This window comes from Pseudorasbora parva, chromosome 1 (assembly GCF_024679245.1).
Source record: "Pseudorasbora parva isolate DD20220531a chromosome 1, ASM2467924v1, whole genome shotgun sequence".
Classification (NCBI taxonomy): domain Eukaryota; kingdom Metazoa; phylum Chordata; class Actinopteri; order Cypriniformes; family Gobionidae; genus Pseudorasbora; species Pseudorasbora parva.
Genome location: NC_090172.1, coordinates 44,910,351 through 44,928,949, shown reverse-complemented (window position 1 = coordinate 44,928,949; position 18,599 = coordinate 44,910,351). Strand labels below are relative to the sequence as shown.

General features: G+C 37.3%; 1 protein-coding gene across 2 annotated transcripts; it reads right to left on the bottom strand.

Moving 5' to 3' along the window:
• Positions 1-70: 70 nt before the first annotated feature.
• Positions 71-10,572, bottom strand: si:dkey-181f22.4 (receptor-interacting serine/threonine-protein kinase 2). 2 transcript variants are annotated; one of them, XM_067442646.1, is made up of 11 exons: positions 10,319-10,572; positions 9,784-9,839; positions 9,254-9,403; positions 9,016-9,152; positions 8,875-8,924; positions 8,644-8,784; positions 8,482-8,567; positions 6,085-6,153; positions 4,447-4,600; positions 4,185-4,358; positions 71-1,437 (listed from the first exon to the last, which is right to left on the bottom strand). In XM_067442646.1, the coding sequence occupies exons 2-11, from the start codon at positions 9,817-9,819 to the stop codon at positions 1,133-1,135; spliced, it is 1,302 nt and encodes a 433-aa protein (XP_067298747.1). In that variant the 5' UTR covers positions 9,820-9,839; positions 10,319-10,572; the 3' UTR covers positions 71-1,132. The 2 variants fall into 2 exon arrangements, with proteins under 2 accessions (XP_067298747.1, XP_067298742.1); XM_067442641.1 differs by having other exon boundaries at positions 73-1,437; positions 9,784-9,943.
• Between the last annotated feature and the right edge of the window lie 8,027 nt (positions 10,573-18,599).

Below are 18,599 nucleotides of genomic sequence, written 5' to 3'. Positions count from 1 at the left end.
AAAAAACAAGACCGAAAAATGTCTATGAAGCAGTATGTCACATGCTAGAACATTGTTGAAGCAGCTTGAAATTTCATGTCAAAGACATTCATGCCCTTCAGAGTAAAGATCATCCATGCAATTAGACAGTATGTGAGGAGGTATGTGGCATGGCATTGACCTGAGTAATACCACGTAATAACTGTTCTCCAAGAAGTGGATATTACATATGAGTTAAGGTGAAATGCTGAAGGGACATAAACTGTGGTAACGACACAACAGATCACAAAAGAGTGTGAACATTTAATGACATTTCTTATACCATTTGTTTTTACATACATGAATATATTTATTTATATACTTAGTACACTTTATACATTCTGTGCTGCATACATAGGGCACCAATCAATACTATTAAATGCTATTAAAAATAATGTCTTGTTGCAAGATACACTACAATCAGAAACTACTGCGTCGTTGTGCAACATGCACAATTGTAAGTCTAACATCAAAAACCTACAACCTTGGAAATGTGTGGTACACACACAAAAACGTGATTAATGTAGTTATAGTATAATTAAAATATGATGAGTCTCTCAAAACAATATGATATATTAGGCGGAAACAATCAATATTTCAATATTAACAGCAACAGAGTGTGAACGTTACAAACACTGTTAGGTAAGAATGATTAAGGGAAATAGTTTTACCTTTTGATAAAAGTTCCTTTTAAAAATAATCTAGTTTTGTGCTGTTGATTTCTTTTTCTCTTCAAAGGAATGTAATCAAATCTGTATTTGCCTATTCATCAGAACATTATCATGTTCCAAGTCATTTAAATAATCCCTTCAGTTTGTGAAGTGGGAAACAATGGCACCATCAAAACCCTTTATATTGGGTGTCAATTTGATGATCTTTTTTAGCTTAAAAGTAACAAAACTGCATGGCAGCATACCCTTCCAGAGAATCTGACCTCTCTTCATCTCTTACAGACAGTCTAAATAAAAACACAATAACCATCGCAACATATTCTTGACACACTATACACAAATGATTAATATCAGTCTGATATCAATTGTTTTGTGTGTGTGTGTGTTGTTACTGCATTTTGCTTTGCACAACACAAATGCATAGGCATTTTTTAAAATCAAATTTAACCAGCCTGCCACCTCTGGGCAGTTTGAGTATTTTCGGTGGATACTAAACCTAAAGTTGTGGCCACCAAGATAGCAACATTTTCACCAAGACAGGCACAGATATCAAGCAAATGGCGCGTACGTGCGGTCAAGGTCAAGGCCGCAGTGATGATCTCATACATCTCACGTGTCACAGCATGTCTAGCCCGTAACACGTCAAGTAGGTTGTTGAGTCGTCCTTCAGTCATGCAGCGAACAATGGCCTCTCGCCTCTCACGCAGAAGTCGGCAACAGCTCCTTCCCACAGACAGTTCACATTTAACTAGAGAAATTAGAGTACAGTCAATAGTATATTCAAAAATCAAGTCACCATATAGTGCCTTATACAATACAGATTATTTTTAAAGCAGCTTTACAGAGATAAACAGGAAAATAATGATTCAATGATGCAATCAGATTTCAATTCTGCTGTAAACCAGTTCTGAAGAGACAACAATTTCCTTCCTTTTGGATCAATAACTGTGTATTTATCAAAAAGCATCCAGGCTCAGTCGTGATATCAGTTCTCCTCCCCTTAAATAAAAGATAAACTAAATCTATACAAAAGTTTGGGGTTTTAAAAAAAAAATCTATTCATAAAAAGGATGTGTTTACTTGATCAAAAGTGACAATAAAAACATGGTTAAATATTTGTAATTCACCAGATACATTAAAACGTCATGAAAAAGTTGAAACTGTTTTCAAAATTGATAATAATAATAAATGTTTTTTGAGCACCAAATCAGCATATTACAATGATTTCTGAAGGCTCATGTGAGACTGAAGACTGGAGTAATGACTGCTTTCACATTCAGGTCCTTCTCAAAAAAAATTGCATATTGTGATAGTTCATTATTTTCCATAATGTAATGATAAAAATTAAACTTTCCTATATTTTAGATTCATTGCACACCAACTGAAATATTTCAGGTCTTTTATTGTTTTAATACTGATGATTTTGGCATATAGCTCATGAAAACCCAACATTCCTATCTCAAAAAAAATTGCATATCATGAAAAGGTTCTCTAATGGAGCTATTAACCTAATCATCTGAATCAACTAACTATCTCTAAACACCTGCAAAAGATTCCTGAGGCTTTTAAAAACGTAAGAAACCCAGCTTGGTTCATTACTCAAAACAGCAATCATGGGTAAGACTTGACTGCTGTCCAGAAGGTCATCACTGACACCCTCAAGCGAGAGGGTAAGACACAGAAAGAAATTTCTGAACGAATAGGCTGTTCCCAGAGTGCTGTATCAAGGCACCTCAGTGGGAAGTCTGTGGGAAGGAAAATGTGTGGCAAAAAACGCTGCACAACAAGAAGAGGTGACCGGACCCTGAGGAAGATTGTGGAGAAGGACCGATTCCAGACCTTGGGGGACCTGCGGAAGCAGTGGACTGAGTCTGGAGTAGAAACATCCAGAGCCACCGTGCACAGGTGTGTGCAGGAAATGGGCTACAGGTGCCGCATTCTCCCGGTCAAGCCACTTTTGGGCTACAGAGAAGCAGCACTGGACTGTTGCTCAGTGGTCCAAAGTACTTTTTTCAGATGAAAGCAAATTTTGCATGTCATTCAGAAATCAAGATGCCAGAGTCTGGAGGAAGACTGGGGAGAAGGAAATGCCAAAATGCCTGAAGTCCAGTGTCAAGTACCCACAGTCAGTGATGGTCTGGGGTGCCATGTCAGCTGCTGGTGTTGGTCCACTGTGTTTTATCAAGGGCAGGGTCAATGCAGTTAGCTATCAGGAGATTTTGGAGCACTTCATGCTTCCATATGCTGAAAAGCTTAATGGGGATGAAGATTTCGTTTTTCAGCACGACCTGGCACCTGCTCACAGTGCCAAAACCACTGGTAAATGGTTTACTGACCATGGTATTACTGTGCTCAATTGGCCTGCCAACTCTCCTGACCTGAACCCCATAGAGAATCTGTGGGATATTGTGAAGAGAAAGTTGAGAGACGCAAGACCCAACACTCTGGATGAGCTTAAGGCCGCTATCGAAGCATTCCGGGCCTCCATAACACCTCAGCAGTGCCACAGGCTGATCGCCTCCATGCCACGCCGCACTGAAGCAGTCATTTCTGCAAAAGGATTCCCGACCAAGTATTGACTGCATAACTGAACATAATTATTTGAAGGCTGACTTTTTTTGTATTAAAAACACTTTTCTTTTATTGGTCGGATGAAATATGCTAATTTTTTGAGATAGGAATTTGGGGTTTTCATGAGCTGTATGCCAAAATCATCAGTATTAAAACAATAAAAGACCTGAAATATTTCAGTTGGTGTGTAATGAATCTAAAATATATGAAAGTTTAATTTTTATCATTACATTATGGAAAATAATGAACTTTATCACAATATGCTAATTTTTTGAGAAGGACCTGTATATTCAAATAGAAAACAGTTAGTTTAAATTGAAATAATATTTCATAATATCCCTGTATTTATTGTATTTTTGATCAAATAAATGCAGCTTTGGTGAAACTTCTTTCAAAAAAAATTTAAACAAAAAAAATCAACAAACTTTAAACTTAACTAGTTCGATCACTGCAACAAAACCATCTATGCTACTTACGTTTAAATGAACAAAACAAGACTAATTCTGAGAAAGACAAAAACCCTCTGGGGAGGAAACACACTGGACACAGATAAGGCATTAGTGGGCCGGTCATTCAGGAAGCGAGTGAGTACAGTCTCACAGAACTGCTTACTGCGCACATGTAAAGGTGCACAACACAAACAAGAACCGATACATTTGCTGTGTCCAGGTAGTTATGGCAACAGTATGTACAAAATATGTACACAAAGCTCATCCAGATTTATTTAGCATAAATACATCAGGCAATTGAGACTGACAGAGAGCAGAGCTTTTTCCAGATGGATTAAGGCATGCAACAATGATGTGTTTATGTTTGTGGTCCAAACTCATATGTTGGTAATGTGCGGGACAGGAATGGAGGGAATTAGAGAAATTCAAACAAAACGACTGTTAGGACATTTTGGAGACAGAACTAATTTCTCACCCTGGTTGCCAGTGTTGTGTTGTGGGGTGCTCTGAAACAGCGTTGTGGAGGAAACACATGGGGACTTTAAAGATGGGGAACTCTGTCTCTGGGAAATTCCACAATGCCCATTAATCTGAGTGAAACCAAGATCACTGCAGGAGTAACTGGATTGGACTGAACTTTTACCAGTATCTATAAAAGATATTAGAAGTTTAGGGTAATTAGAAGACATTTTACACTAATAAAGTGAGAAAATATTATTAAATGAGAGCTCGCTAACCTCTAAAGCATCCGATCTGAGGACAACCTCTTGTTGCCATTGGCAGAGGGGGCTTTCCTTTTGCCTTTATTGAAGACACTGGCAGAGTTTCAGTCCGTGGAATCACCTTGGAGGTCCAATGTTTTGTGCGACCTTTGCAACTATTGTCCTGCTGCTGTTAAAAGACAATAAAAGTCAATTTTCAGAATTTAAAAGCTGTAAACATCGAAACTGTAAACAGTTGAATTTTCCACTGAATTTTCTAAATACCCCACATCAATAGGCAAATATCAAACCTCTATCAAAATATATTTTCCCACCTCAAGCATTAACGACTTTTTTCAGATTTAAATTAAAATTTAATGGGTTTAAAAAGGATTTTACACAAAACTATAGTTATAAAACAAACATGGATCTACTGCTCATGTGTCCCTAATAACAATTTAATAACTGCACATGTAAAATGTATGCAAATTCTCACATTTTAATGGGACTGGAGTTAAAAATAAACAAATTGCGTGTCTGTGGTCTGTTTATTTTTGTAAAAAATGTTTTCAATTTAGATGTTTTATTGTTAGTCTTTAACATGTCAGGAGGTGATCAGCAAGAAATGCCTTCATTTTTAATTGTCTTCTCTATATTGTTCCCTAAAGAATAGTAAAGAATAGTGTAATAGTGTTGAAGACTCTAACTGGTTTAAAAGGAGTCACTGCATTCAACTTTATATTTTCACTTTTTTGTCTCTCTCATATTGTGCCCTTCTTTCTGGGTCAACATATCTGCATGCAATACACACTCTTGCTGCTGCTAATATGGCTGTCATTTCTGATTATGGATGCTTGTCAAGGTTTAAGTGCTCACATTACTTCAAATATTCTATTTATAATAAAATAATGTGTTGTCATGATTTTGTTACAATAAAACTACTAAAAACTATTAATCAATCAAGTGAAAAACTCAACCCCGAAACAATGAGAAATATACAGAGATATGTGACGAAATGTACGATAGAAAGTACATTATTTTATGATACATTTTATTTAAATAATTATTTGTATTCATCATATTGGACATAAAGTATTGTGAAAAGCTTTTAACATTTAATTTTGGTGAGCCACCACTTTAAAAAGTAGAGGACAGAGATATTACAGAATCCTAGGAATGACCGCCATGCCAATGTCAAAATGACAGGAATGTTGAATCAAATAAAAGAGTTATCTATTAAAATGTTGTAATTTCAAACTCAAATGCTATTTTACATAAACATTTTTATTCAATGGATTTTCTTTTTGCACTGACAAAAAAAAAAAGAGACATGTTTAAAACATGGTTTTAAAGCCATTGTTATGCAATCTTTGCCCTTCTGGAATATTAAAATGCACAAATTTAGATAAAGTGAATCATAATCATGTTTTTTTTCCCAGCGGGCCCCGAACCCCCAAGCAAGTATTTGGGACTCTTTTTTCCCCAAAATCCTGTAACCACGGCTGTAAGAAGTGTTACATTGCACATCATTTATAATGAACACACACAATACAAAATATAGCATTGGACTGAGTACCTGCTCAAAAATACCAACATTCTCAAATAAAAATGAGAGAACATTTCTACACCGAATCAAGAAAAACCCACGCACGTTAATCACAGCAGTTGTCTTACCTCTAGGTTATGTAGCTCAATAGGCAACTCCCAGGTTTCGTGCATTTTACAGCTCAGTAGCCTCCTCTCCTGGTGAAACAGACAGACACACAGGCCACAAATAAACATTACCACCTAATGAATGCACAATCGTTTAACTGTCAAATTATTCTTCACAGCTGTATTAAAATAAATTAAAATGTATACAAGAAAATATTCAACATTAAGTGTATTCAAATCTCAGAATGCTATTGAAAATGCTTCTAACTGAATACCTCTGCATAACAACAGAGTGGCATTTTGATTAGAAAAATGAACACATTTTAGAATGTCAGTTCGTACTCGGTTTGCTTTTGTCACGATCACCAGCTGGAGTGCCCTGGTTGTTCATTAGAGGGCCCTCCACCCCAGATTATTGCCATACCATCAAGGGCTCTGTCCCAAATGGCACCCTAAACCCTTACAGTCTTCCTCTGAGTACGCACTTTCCTGATGTAATGCTGCTTTGACTACCGGATAGAAGTCCTCACGGACACCTTTCTTTAAGCTTAAGTGACGAATGGGAAACCCTACGTGTCTTTTGGACTTAAGGGATATGCGCACACAGCGGCCATTGTAATGCCACAAGACCAAAAGTGTACATGAAGTGTGACCTTTGGGACAGGGCCAAGGGCTTAATTTCGTATAGTTCATTGCCTGGTCTAATCATCCATTATTGTTTACAGCTGTGTCTCATTAGCTCATTACCTCACCCTATATAAGCCTGATTACATCAGCCAATAATTGCAATGTCTTGTCTAGTGAAACTGAACATTCAGCAGTCTCCTGGTTACTGGCCTTTTGTTGGGTTTTTAATCCTTCGACTGTGACTCAGTTATTGTTTGGACTAGTTACCTGATATGTATGACCTGTTGCCTGTTTTTGATTACAGTTGTGGATTACCCATTCAGTAAAACTGCATTTGGATCCTCAGCCTTGTGTCTCGGAGCAGTTTGTTACAGCTTTAAACACAGCAGCACTTGAGATGTATGAACGCCACAAGTTTTTGTAAAACCAGATGACCTCCAACATAGCTATTAAGAATGAACGCATTGTGTTTCAATGGAATCAAAAATATTTGACCATTTGAAAAGTATAGTGTGTGTATATAATTTGCTTATTGGATTAGTGACCAGGAAATATTTTTTATTCTTAAAGTTTTTTTTCCGTTATTTTAAATGTCTCCTTAAATCACCATGGAATTAAAATATTGCAGTTTTTTTAGAAATAATTTTTCTGTGCATATCACTATTTTCTTTTTAATTAATGTGCCTTCATAATCTTTCATTAAAAAACATTAACTTGCACTCTAGTAATCCCTATTTATGGAAGCTTGTTTCCGCCACAGAATAAAAAAATAAAAAAAGGTAATTGTGACATATTATCCCACAATTATAACTTTTTTTTCTCAAAATGTGTGTGATATAAAGTTGCAAATGTGAGTTATAAACTTAAAATCGATTCTATCACAATAGAGGAGAAAAGCAGATATTTGTCTCATTCATGCTGACTTATTTCCAGATTATGATTTTGAAAAAATCTCTGTATAAAATAAAATATATCACCCCACTGTATAAAAGTATTTATAACTATTATTAAAGGTCCCGTTCTTCGTGATTCCATCTTTCAAACTGTAGTGTGTAATGTTGCTGTTAGAGCATAAATAATACCTGTAAAATTATAAAGCTCAAAGCTCAATGCCAAGCAAGATATTTTCTTTAACAGAAGTTCCCTTTCAAAGCCTACAACAAACGGCGGGTTTGGAATTAACTACAGCAGGAAGTGCAGGGATGTAATGACGTCACTAGAACCGTTTGTTGACTAACCCTCCGCCTACAAGAACACGCAAACTAGGGGGTGTTCATGCTGTCCCACATGGAGAAGAGCGCGCATTCAGCGCTTGCATCTCCCCATTATGGTAAGAGGCGGGACCTTTCCAGGCCAATTGTGCTAGCTGCAGTCCAATCAAAACACGGGAAGGGCTGGCCCAATCAGAACTCGTTATGTGTTTTTGAAGGAGGGACTTCATAGAACAAGGAAATCATCAGGCCGTTTTTAGGACAGAGGAAACAGCGCTGTACAGATAAGTAAATTGTGTGAAAAATACTGTTTTTTTACACGCGAAACATGAACTAATGTTATATTGCACACTGTAAACAGGGGCGTGGGACTGGGGGGATAAAGGGTACTGAGTAACCAGGGCCCAAGGCAGGGAAGTCCGTTTTCTATACATACACATACATGGTACGGGGGCCCAGCAAGATGGTTTGTACCCAGGGCCCAAAATTTGGTGCTACGCCCCTGACTGTAAACATAATCAAAGCTTCGAAAACACGCGAAGAACAGGACCTTTAAGCTCATTAATTATTAAACAAGTACCTTGCATTTTTTCAGATGAAGAACATCTTCAGCGAAAGTCTGAGGATCAAAAGCTGCCAACGCTGTCCTTAGAACCACTGCACACTCTTTATGAGCAGAAAATAAGAGATGAGCAAATTTTAAATAACACCTCTAAGATCCACAAAAAATGCTGTAACTAACCCTCAGCCGATGGTCGTTTTTGAGGTTCACTGTTCAAGCATCTAACCATGAGCTGCGTAAGAGCATGGTTTTGAGGGGTCATTGGTGGCAGAAGGTCAACCCCTAAACCAAGCTGTAATCTGGTCTGAAGCTGATCAATACCTTTATTAAAACAAAGTTTCAGGTCAATGAATGACTGTAAAATCCATGTCCCAGAATAAGACGAGATGCATTGAAGAGATGACAACATACCTTCACATGGACGCTTTCTATTCAGAGTTTCCCACAGCAGAACGCCAAAACTGTAGAATCATTAAAAAAGCTCAAATGAACTCAACGATTCGTCTGTAATATACAGCTGAAACACTAGAATTTCGAGATAATGCACCTCACCTATATATGTCAGCCTCCACAGAAGGAACAGCACCTTGTAAGACTTCAGGTGACACATAGGCCAGATCTCTGTAACATGGCCCACAGCCATTAGAAGTGGTCAAGTGCATGTCCATCTCCTGACCCCAGTCACACAACTACAATGACACACATTTTAAAAGTAAGAAAAATGGTAAAGCATATGTACAAAAAAAACATGTTTTTATTTTAAGAAACTTTGGACTATGCATGGCAATACTTTGGCATGGTACTCTTGATCGAGAAGAACATTAGTAGCTTTCAGGGCGCCGTGAGGCAGCGGAATGGCATGGATATGAGCTAAACCTTCAGCAACATCCCGCATGACCCGAAGACAAAGAGCCATCGAAAGGTCTGGGTACCGGTTTGTCTAAAGAAAGCAAAAAAATGTATCACTTGCAGTTAAATGAAATACGACTGGTAGAATGCACACAGAGGCATTTCCTAACGGTGAGAGTTATATTAATGATGATGATGACACAACAGCTACTAAAGTGCTAATGCATTCTATTGGAATGCCATCGTACTCAAACAAATTGTGTTCGTTGCCACTATTTTTAGTATTGTTACATTACTAGTTGATTCCCTGCCCAGGGGATTTCCAATCTCAGGAACATGAACACACCTACACAATCCAAAAAGAAACTTCCTGCTTTAGATAACAGATTCATCAGGTATGTTTACACACCTGTCTGACTCAAATATTCTTTAAAAAATAAGTATCAAGTGCATTGTTTAAGTGCTGCTTACCTCATGCAGTGTCGACTCTAGAGATCCTTCTGTCATCCAGTCCCACACCAGTCCCACTAGAGAGTGAGATGAACTTGTGAACACACCCAACGGGACTAGTACTTGCTCAGAGCACACCTTGGCCAACATTTCTACTTTCTTTAACCTGTCAATCCATTTTCTGGTGTCACACACACACACACACACACACACACACACACACACACACACAAACACAAACACACACACACACACAGCATTTAGATTTTGTTTTCAATTTCTTGGAAATACCCTGTAAGCTGCACAATGTTTTACAGAGATTTTACTCCACAGAACATATCCACAGCGATATTTAATAGTATTTTGTTTGAATATGTATTAACATTAACACATGCCCACTTCATTATTATTATTTAAATACAATATACAATATATAATATATAATATACAAGATATAATACATTTGAATTGTATTAACCTATATTTATGCAAAGCACAACAAACAAACGTGCCAAAGTGATCTGCCACAGGTATGATAACTGAAAAGGCACCTTACCTATCCTTGATTAACTTGACAGCCACTTTGCGACCTGTCCTTCCGAGATGCCCTCGCAAACACGCACCTGCACTCGTTTTGACCAAAACTACGTCTCGCAAGTCCTTCTCATCAATTATCTGCAGATGACTGACCTGAGCCATTCCTCTGGACTCCTCTGCTGGAATTACTGCTTGCTGTAAATTTTTTGTCATGGATAGAAAACATCTATAGTCTTTGACAGAAAACGAAAGGAATCCAGAGCCCAACCCCAGATCGCGTGCTCATGACGTCACGTGTTTATGTCGTGTCTTATTGGCCGAGTTCACAGAAATCCCCAGCTTTTTTTTAAAAGTCACGTAGTCGTGAAAAACAACATTTTTGAATGTGTTACGTATAGTATTAGCAGTTTATACTATTGTGTAGTAGAACTACACATTTTTTTATAGCTTCGCAATTCAAGTTTAAAATGACCGCGCCCGCTCTTAAAAAATGTGGAAAGATGAATAATGAAAAATTATGAATTTATGAGTCAAATTGAGTTAACGTTGTAAATATCGCTCTATCGTAGCCTAATCTAAATATCGCTCTATCGTAATATCGTAATCTATGGATAATAGTCATTGGTGCGGTTTATGAAGACATTTTGATAAACTTTTAACACATCTAACAACTCATCAAAGGAGTCTCATAAAGATATCGCCCCCCCCCCCCCTTTTTATGACCACATGAATAACATCATAATACATATACAAAATAGCATTATATAGATATACATATGCATTGGAAGAAAATGACATGGAGTGATCCATTAATTATTAACCTCTCAACATTTATTTATATTTATTTTATTTGTTCATGTCTGAATGCTCTCGTCATGGTGGACTCACAAGTGTGACTGATCTTTCTCAACATGCAAAAAAAGAAGAAAAAATAGAGACACACAAAATAAGCAATTTCCTCTTTTTCTTAGATGTATGCCGAAATTGCAAAAAGAGGTGTCTGCCACACACTCGGGGACTTTCTTTGCAAAGCTCAAGTTTATATTAAGTCACAATTTGCTGATCCCTTTTCAGCATGACTAGTGAATGGGAAGTGAAATATCCTATCTTAAAGAGGAGGGGATGTCCAAAGACTGAACTAACAATAGAAAGTGGAATCTTGTGAATCATTTATTGGTTTATCACTTTCACGCACTGTTATTTCAAAAGGAGGGGGGAAAAAATCCTATTGTCAATTTAACTTACTTTAGCTATAGTTATTTTATTTAACTGTCCTTTTGTATTGCATACAACTGTAAAAAGGGTTGCCTATTTAGAATTTATAACAATAAATTATATTCAAAAAATATACCTAATGCAAACAGACACTGAAAATGGTTAACACTGTTTAACTGTATAACCATATAGTCAATTAATTAACTTTTTATCCAAACATGATTAAAATGTCATTACCTGCACAATCCATTTGGTAAAAATTAAATAAATAAACAAATGATGAAAGAAATTAAAGTCACTATGCAGTCAATGTCTACACTTCCATATATTTGATGGAAAATTAACAAATGACTTGAATCAGTGAAATGAAAAAGTAACTCATTAAATGAATAAGAGTTTTAAGACTGCTTTAATATTATACATCATAAATAATTTGCATATTGTCACATTATGCATCTAGTAATTGTACTTTTTAAAATAATTTTCGTCACATTTCTTGTGAATTGAAATCAATGATCCAATGCAAATGTGCACACGATTACGCCAGTCTACACTCAAGAGTCAGCAAAACCACTTTTACGTAACTTTCCATGGAGGAGCTGCAACTCAGTGAAGACATAATGAGTTTAGATGAAAATCAAGATGAACAAAGGGGAACTTTAACGCAATGCTCATTGTGTAAATATTTTCCTTTGGATATCAGAAGGCAACACTGGCCTACTTTCTCTGTCTATGCCATTAATACAATAGAACATTCAAGCATCAAATAATTTTTAAAAGGTTTTAAAAATACTGCATAACATTAAAGAACATTTCCAATGCAAAACACGTAGGCTACTCTGGCTCAAAGACTTAGTGAGTCTTTAATGCTCATTTGGTACAATAATGTGACATCATACTGAAAGCATAATTTCATTTCTTCAATAATAGTTACAGAGCCTACTAGACTGTATTGTTCTTCACATATCATTGTTATATAATGTTGTTTACTGTTGTGCATTCATATAATGTCATACCAAAAGTATCTTATATGATCATTTCATTTAAGCAGTTTGGGAGTTCGACACGAGATCCAAACATAGACAGTAAAAGAAATGGACACAGCGACCCCATTGACGTCAACGGCAAAATAATGAAGTCAACCTAGGGGCACTCACTTCCTGATGGCTGAGCGAACTGCGCAGGCTCAGACTGAGCTTGAGGACGTAGATGTGACGTGAGCCTCCTGTCTGACAGCTGTAGGTCTTCTAGTAGATGTGGAAAGTGAAAGCTGAATCACGTTGTTTAAATGTTTCCTCCTGTTGCTTTTGGCTCACTAAGGGCTTCTCCCCATTCTTCCCCCTTGACTTTATCAGACTTTATGTCTCCACGTCCCCCCGACTGTCTCATAGACAGTAAAAGATTGCCTGCGAGCGTCTCCTCAGGTCTATACGGTAATTTCTCAACTGTGCGACAGAGTCACGTTGGTTATGACGCAATCGTTAGCCTATTTTTACAAAAACAGCTTCTGCGGGGCGATAGTGTAAGATACAAGGTAATGGAGCCTTTTATACATTGTCGTGTTTCTTTAGAAATAAACAATGGACAAATGGAGTCTTTAAACGTCTCAGATGTAAAGTTATTCACTGTCAAAGTGACTCAAAAATGAATGGGAGTCAATGGGATGCTAACAGCAGGTGATGGCTTGGTTAGCAATGGCAGCCCCTATGGGTGGAACGCTTTCCGAGCGCTAGATTACCCCCTTGGATCCAAACTGCTAAAATCACGTGACATTGGCAATCCGAATCATTGATTCACTGATTCATGAACCGTTTTAATCTTTATTGAGAAACACGGAAGAGAAGACAATGCTGAATAAAGTCATCGTTTTTGTGATATTTGGACCAAAATGTATTTTTGATGCTTCAAGAGATTCTAATTAACTAACTGATGTCACATATGGACTACTTTGATGATGTTTTATTAAAGTGAATGTTTTAGGTCGGCATATAGCAGAGAATAGACTGGGCGCACGACTACTCGGGCGGTGTTTACGTATGGCAGTTGCCATACCATGGCATTCCACATTTTTAGACCTAACTGTTGATTCACTAATGAGTTGTTGTTGTAATTTAGTACGGTTGTGCTGGGGATTCTGTTTTGTGTTCACTATCTTCTAAATTTATTTCTGTATGCTCTACTTTTAAGATCAATTTAAGTTCATGCGAATTACAACAGTTCCTTTGGAGACAAAGTTCTTGGTGCAGTTGGACAAGCACTCCACCAAACTGTTGGAGGTCATCAGGAGCAAGGGAGGAGTTGTGAAAGAGACCACCAGGACATTGCAGGTTTTATATGAGGTATCTATGAATTTGATTATCAGTGGGATCCATGGCTGAATAGTGTTTTTTTTTTTTTGTAATTGTTTAATTTTAATTCATAGTTATTGTTTTTACTCTCAGACTGCAGACATCACCATCAGAAGAGAATGCATCCTCAAATCTCTGATCTACCTCGGCGAACCTTTTGAGCACCTTTTCAAAGAAGGTAAGGGCATCTCTCTAACTTGCTCACACAAATAACACCTACAGACTAACATGGTCATAGTCTAGGTTTTCCTAGCCACTTTTAATAGGGGTGTGACGAGAAACTCAGCTCACAAGATGAGATTTTAACTCTATTTATAAGAAATCTTTGATGCTGAATTTTGAGCTGTGAACACTTAGACCATGTCCAGACGTACCAAATCTTTTTACCTTGTCTTCCCTGGAACACTGTCAAAATAAGTTTGTCCAAAGGAATCCATTTGCAAATGACTTAACATCTATATTCTATGTAAAATCCAGGCCTGGTCCTCTCTCTTCCTTCACTGTCGTCACTCCTCCTTTTATTTTCCCTTCACTCCTCCGTGAGAGATCTGAGACCAGTGTGACGTGCAGTTGGCACTGATCATCCAATTACTCACCGGCCTCGCTTTGCTCTCACTCGTCACACGCCTATTCAAGTTCAGTTTAGAGTGTGTAAGAGCTGAAAATGGGAGATTTCTGAAACTATAATGTACTTATTTTGTCTTTCTTTTTTATGCAGGAAAATGAGGTTGAAGAACTGGAGCAAACAACCATGACGATCTTTATCACTGGGAAAGAGGATCCTCTCCATCCACCAAAAGACATTACAATTGTCATTGAAGGATCAGAGATCCGGAACCTGCTTGCTATATTGCATACAAATAGGTTATATTTAAAGGGTTAGTTCGCCCAAAAAGGAATATTCTGTCGTTAAATCCTCACCTTCATGTCGTTGGACACCTGTAAGACCGCCGTTCATCTTCAGACACAGATGAAGTTAGATAGTGTTGAAATCCAATGGCTCAGAAAGGCCTTCATTGACACCAATGCCATTTCCTCTCTCAAGACCCATAAAGGCACTAAAGACGTCGTTACAAAGCCCATCTCACTACAGTGGCTCTACAATCATTTTATGAAGCCACGAGAATTAGTTTTTGTGCGCAAAAAAAAATGAAACAACGACTTATCTAATAATGGGCAGATTTCAAAACACTGCTTCATAAAATCACTGACTCAATGTATCAATTCAGTTCATCAATACACTGATTCATAAAGCTCTGAAGCTTCAGGAAGCTGTGCTTTGAAATCGGAAGTCATTATTTCGAGGGGGGGGGGGGGGGGGTTGAACTATTCTCGTTACTTCATAAAATGATTATAGAGCCACTGGTGAGATGGGCTTTGTAACGACGTCTTTATTGCCTTTATGGGTCTTGAGAGAGGAAATGACATTGGTATCAATGAAGGCCTTTCTGAGCCATCGGATTTCAACTAAAATATCTTCAATTGTGTTCCGAAGATGAACAGAGGTCTCACGAGTGTCGAACGACATGAGGATAAGTGATTAATGACAGAATTTTTATTTTTGTGTAAACTAACCCTTTAAGTAGAGCTTACAGCGCTGTATCAGAAACTGATGCAGTGTTCACTGTTCACTGTCTGAGGAGCAGTTCCAGGATTTGTCTCTGGTGTTCAGCTGAAAGAGACTGTTCATCATCATAAACATTTATAAACATGAGATACATTTGTATCTTAAAGCAGCACTAGGTAACTTTTCAACCTTCATAATATATTTTTTAAGACTCTTGTGATGATAAATCGACTTACAATAGGTTGAATGACACGTCTGCCATAGCCTGATGGGGTCTGTATCGTTTTCAATCGTACTTTTAAACTTCGGGTTTCGGGTAGTAACCCGAGAAAAAGAAAAGAACTACATAATTCGACTGCTTTACGGCATATACGTCACTTCCACCAACACACACACTTCCTTACATTCGGACGTGCGAGCCCAACTTTGTTCGTCGGATAATATAGTCATGTCCGAAGCAGCAGAGACAAATAAGAAAGAAAAGGTTTTGTTGGAGGAAAGCAATAAGAGGAAATGAAAAAATTATGGGATTAAAGGCAGGACGAGGATCAGCATGTGACCAGCGTTTGCTCGTCGGTGTGAGCTGAAGGAGGCGTGCCCGACCGATGCTGTCCTGCTTGTTACGGTGATTACCGACCACTCAAACATTGAACTGAAGTATCATATAGATTCTGGAAAACGGTAACCAATAGACTACTATAATGACGCTGGCTTGTAAACGTGAGCATCGTGATTATTTGGTGTTTGAAAAAAATAAAACCCATGAAATTATATTCATATGACATGCTGAAGCATATGCCACTGACTGTAACGTTACCTGGGATGAAGACATTTCACACGCGACGCCAGAAAAACTCCTCTTACAGTTTTCAGGGGAACTGTTAGTGCTGCACCGACACGCGGGACGCTTTTATGAAGTTATTTGGCCCGCACCGCACCACTGTATATATTTTTACAACACGCCGCGCACCCGCGACCATTAAATAGACATACGGGGTCCGCGGGTTATGAGACGACCCGCGCATCACTAGCTCAGGGCTATCAGGGTTGTCATGTCAACAAATGCACGCGCGATGGCATCCCCTGTTGTAGGATGACAGCTCTTACGACAGTAGTTGAGGACATTATTTTTTCCAAACTGTAGGGGGACCCCGAGAGCAAAAGTAGCCAAGTGGGGCTTTAACATTTTAATTGTATTTTAGGATGTTTTATGGTGAAATGTGTTGTCAGGACAAACATTCCTAATTTAATATTACTACTAATGTGATGTCATCAAGTGGTGATTTGATTATTTGTAACAAATTTGTATTTTTGTGTGAAGCAGACTGTTAATCTTCATACATGTGAACATGTTTATTGAACAATAAATATAAATGTGTTCTAAAGGAAAGTGTTATGATAGTCATTGATCAAAATGTTTTAAAAGCTTTTTTTATTATTATTCATTTTAAATAATGACATCGTAATTTGAGTATGAGACAACCTAAAATAATTAATTTACTCTGGCTTATAAATAGTACTTTGTTTTAATTTAAATAATTAGTTTATTCCAACATAAAATTATGATTTGTTAGTTTGATCCAATTTAAAATAATTAGTTTGATCAACCTTTAAAAAGTGGTTGCATGGATTTAAACTTTTCAAATTAAACTAAATTAAATTATTTACTTGAGGCAATGTAAAATATTTTGTGTGATCGATTACTTCAATTTTTTTAAGTTGATCCAAGGGTTTTATTTTTTCAGTGTAGCATGGTTCTTTATGGAACCTTAAAAAGGTTTCTATTTAGCACCAAAAAGGTGTATGTATTATTATAGGCTGAAGAACCCTAAATTGGTAGGCCTACTGTTTATATCCATTTTTTCTGTGAAATAATGTTTGTATTAGCATTGAAACCTTAACAATAGTATTGGAATTAAACTGTGTACATGCATGCACTTGTAAGCTTTCTCAGACATTCCAAAACTTGAGTAGTAACCAAGCCTGCATGGTTTACATTTGACCAATCAAATTAAGTAGGCCTACTTAAGTATTACAACATTTCAAGGACACCCACCATTATTTTAATGGTCATTTTAAAACCATTGTTTTAACTCTTAAACATCCAAGTCGATTGTATTGCAAAAGTTCAAAATTTGCCTTTTTTTTTTCTTTTTCTTTTTTTACAGTGTACCAAGTGTAAATAGCAACTAGATTCTATTTACACTCAGTGAAAATAAAATGTTCTTAGCTGTAGATTCTGTTTACAAAGTGAAATAGCATACTGAGGAAAGTGATATATTCAATTTACAACATGAAAAATGTTATTTGCATTATGTGTAAATAGTAATTAGATGCTATTTACAGTTTATTTTGAAAGATACATACTATTTGCACCCCAGTATTGTTGTAAATTAACAGGATGCAATAATAACAGAGTGTAAATCATATTTTAAAATTATTAAATAGATGCCACCTTAATGGGACAATAAAAGCCCTCCCTACACCTATCCCTAACCCTATCCAATAAATGCTATTGTGTATTATTAAACATTTCTAAACATTTTCTTAATTTTTATTGAAAGTAAATGCTTTCCCGATGTGACAGTAAAAGAATGAAGAGCAAGCTCTGCAAAAGGTGGATTCAAAACCGGGTCATTTGCAGCAAATCCTTACACTTTACTAACAACGCCACAGAAAACATTGAAATGCAAAAGGTATTTTTTTAAGTCCGTTTTTTTTTCCATTGTTAGGCGGAGCTAGTACGAATAACACATGACATAGTGTTGGCTCCGGTCATCCTCTGCTTACAGTGCAGTCACCCTGTCCCATGTGCAGAAAAACACCCCCAAAGCATGATACTACCACCCCCATGCTTCACAGTAGGGATGGTGTTCTTGGGATGGTACTCATCATTCTTCTTCCTCCAAACAAGGTTAGTGGAATTATGACCAAACAATTCTATTTTGGGCTCATCTGACCACATGACTTTCTCCCATGACTCCTCTGGATCATCCAAATGGTCATTGACAAACTTAAGACGGGCCTGGACATGTGCTGGTTTAAGCAGGGGAACCTTCAGTGCCATGCATGATTTCAAACCATGACGTGTTAGTGTATTACCAACAGTAACCTTGGAAACGGTGGTCCCAGCTCTTTTCAGGTCATTGACCATCTCCTCCCGTGTAGTT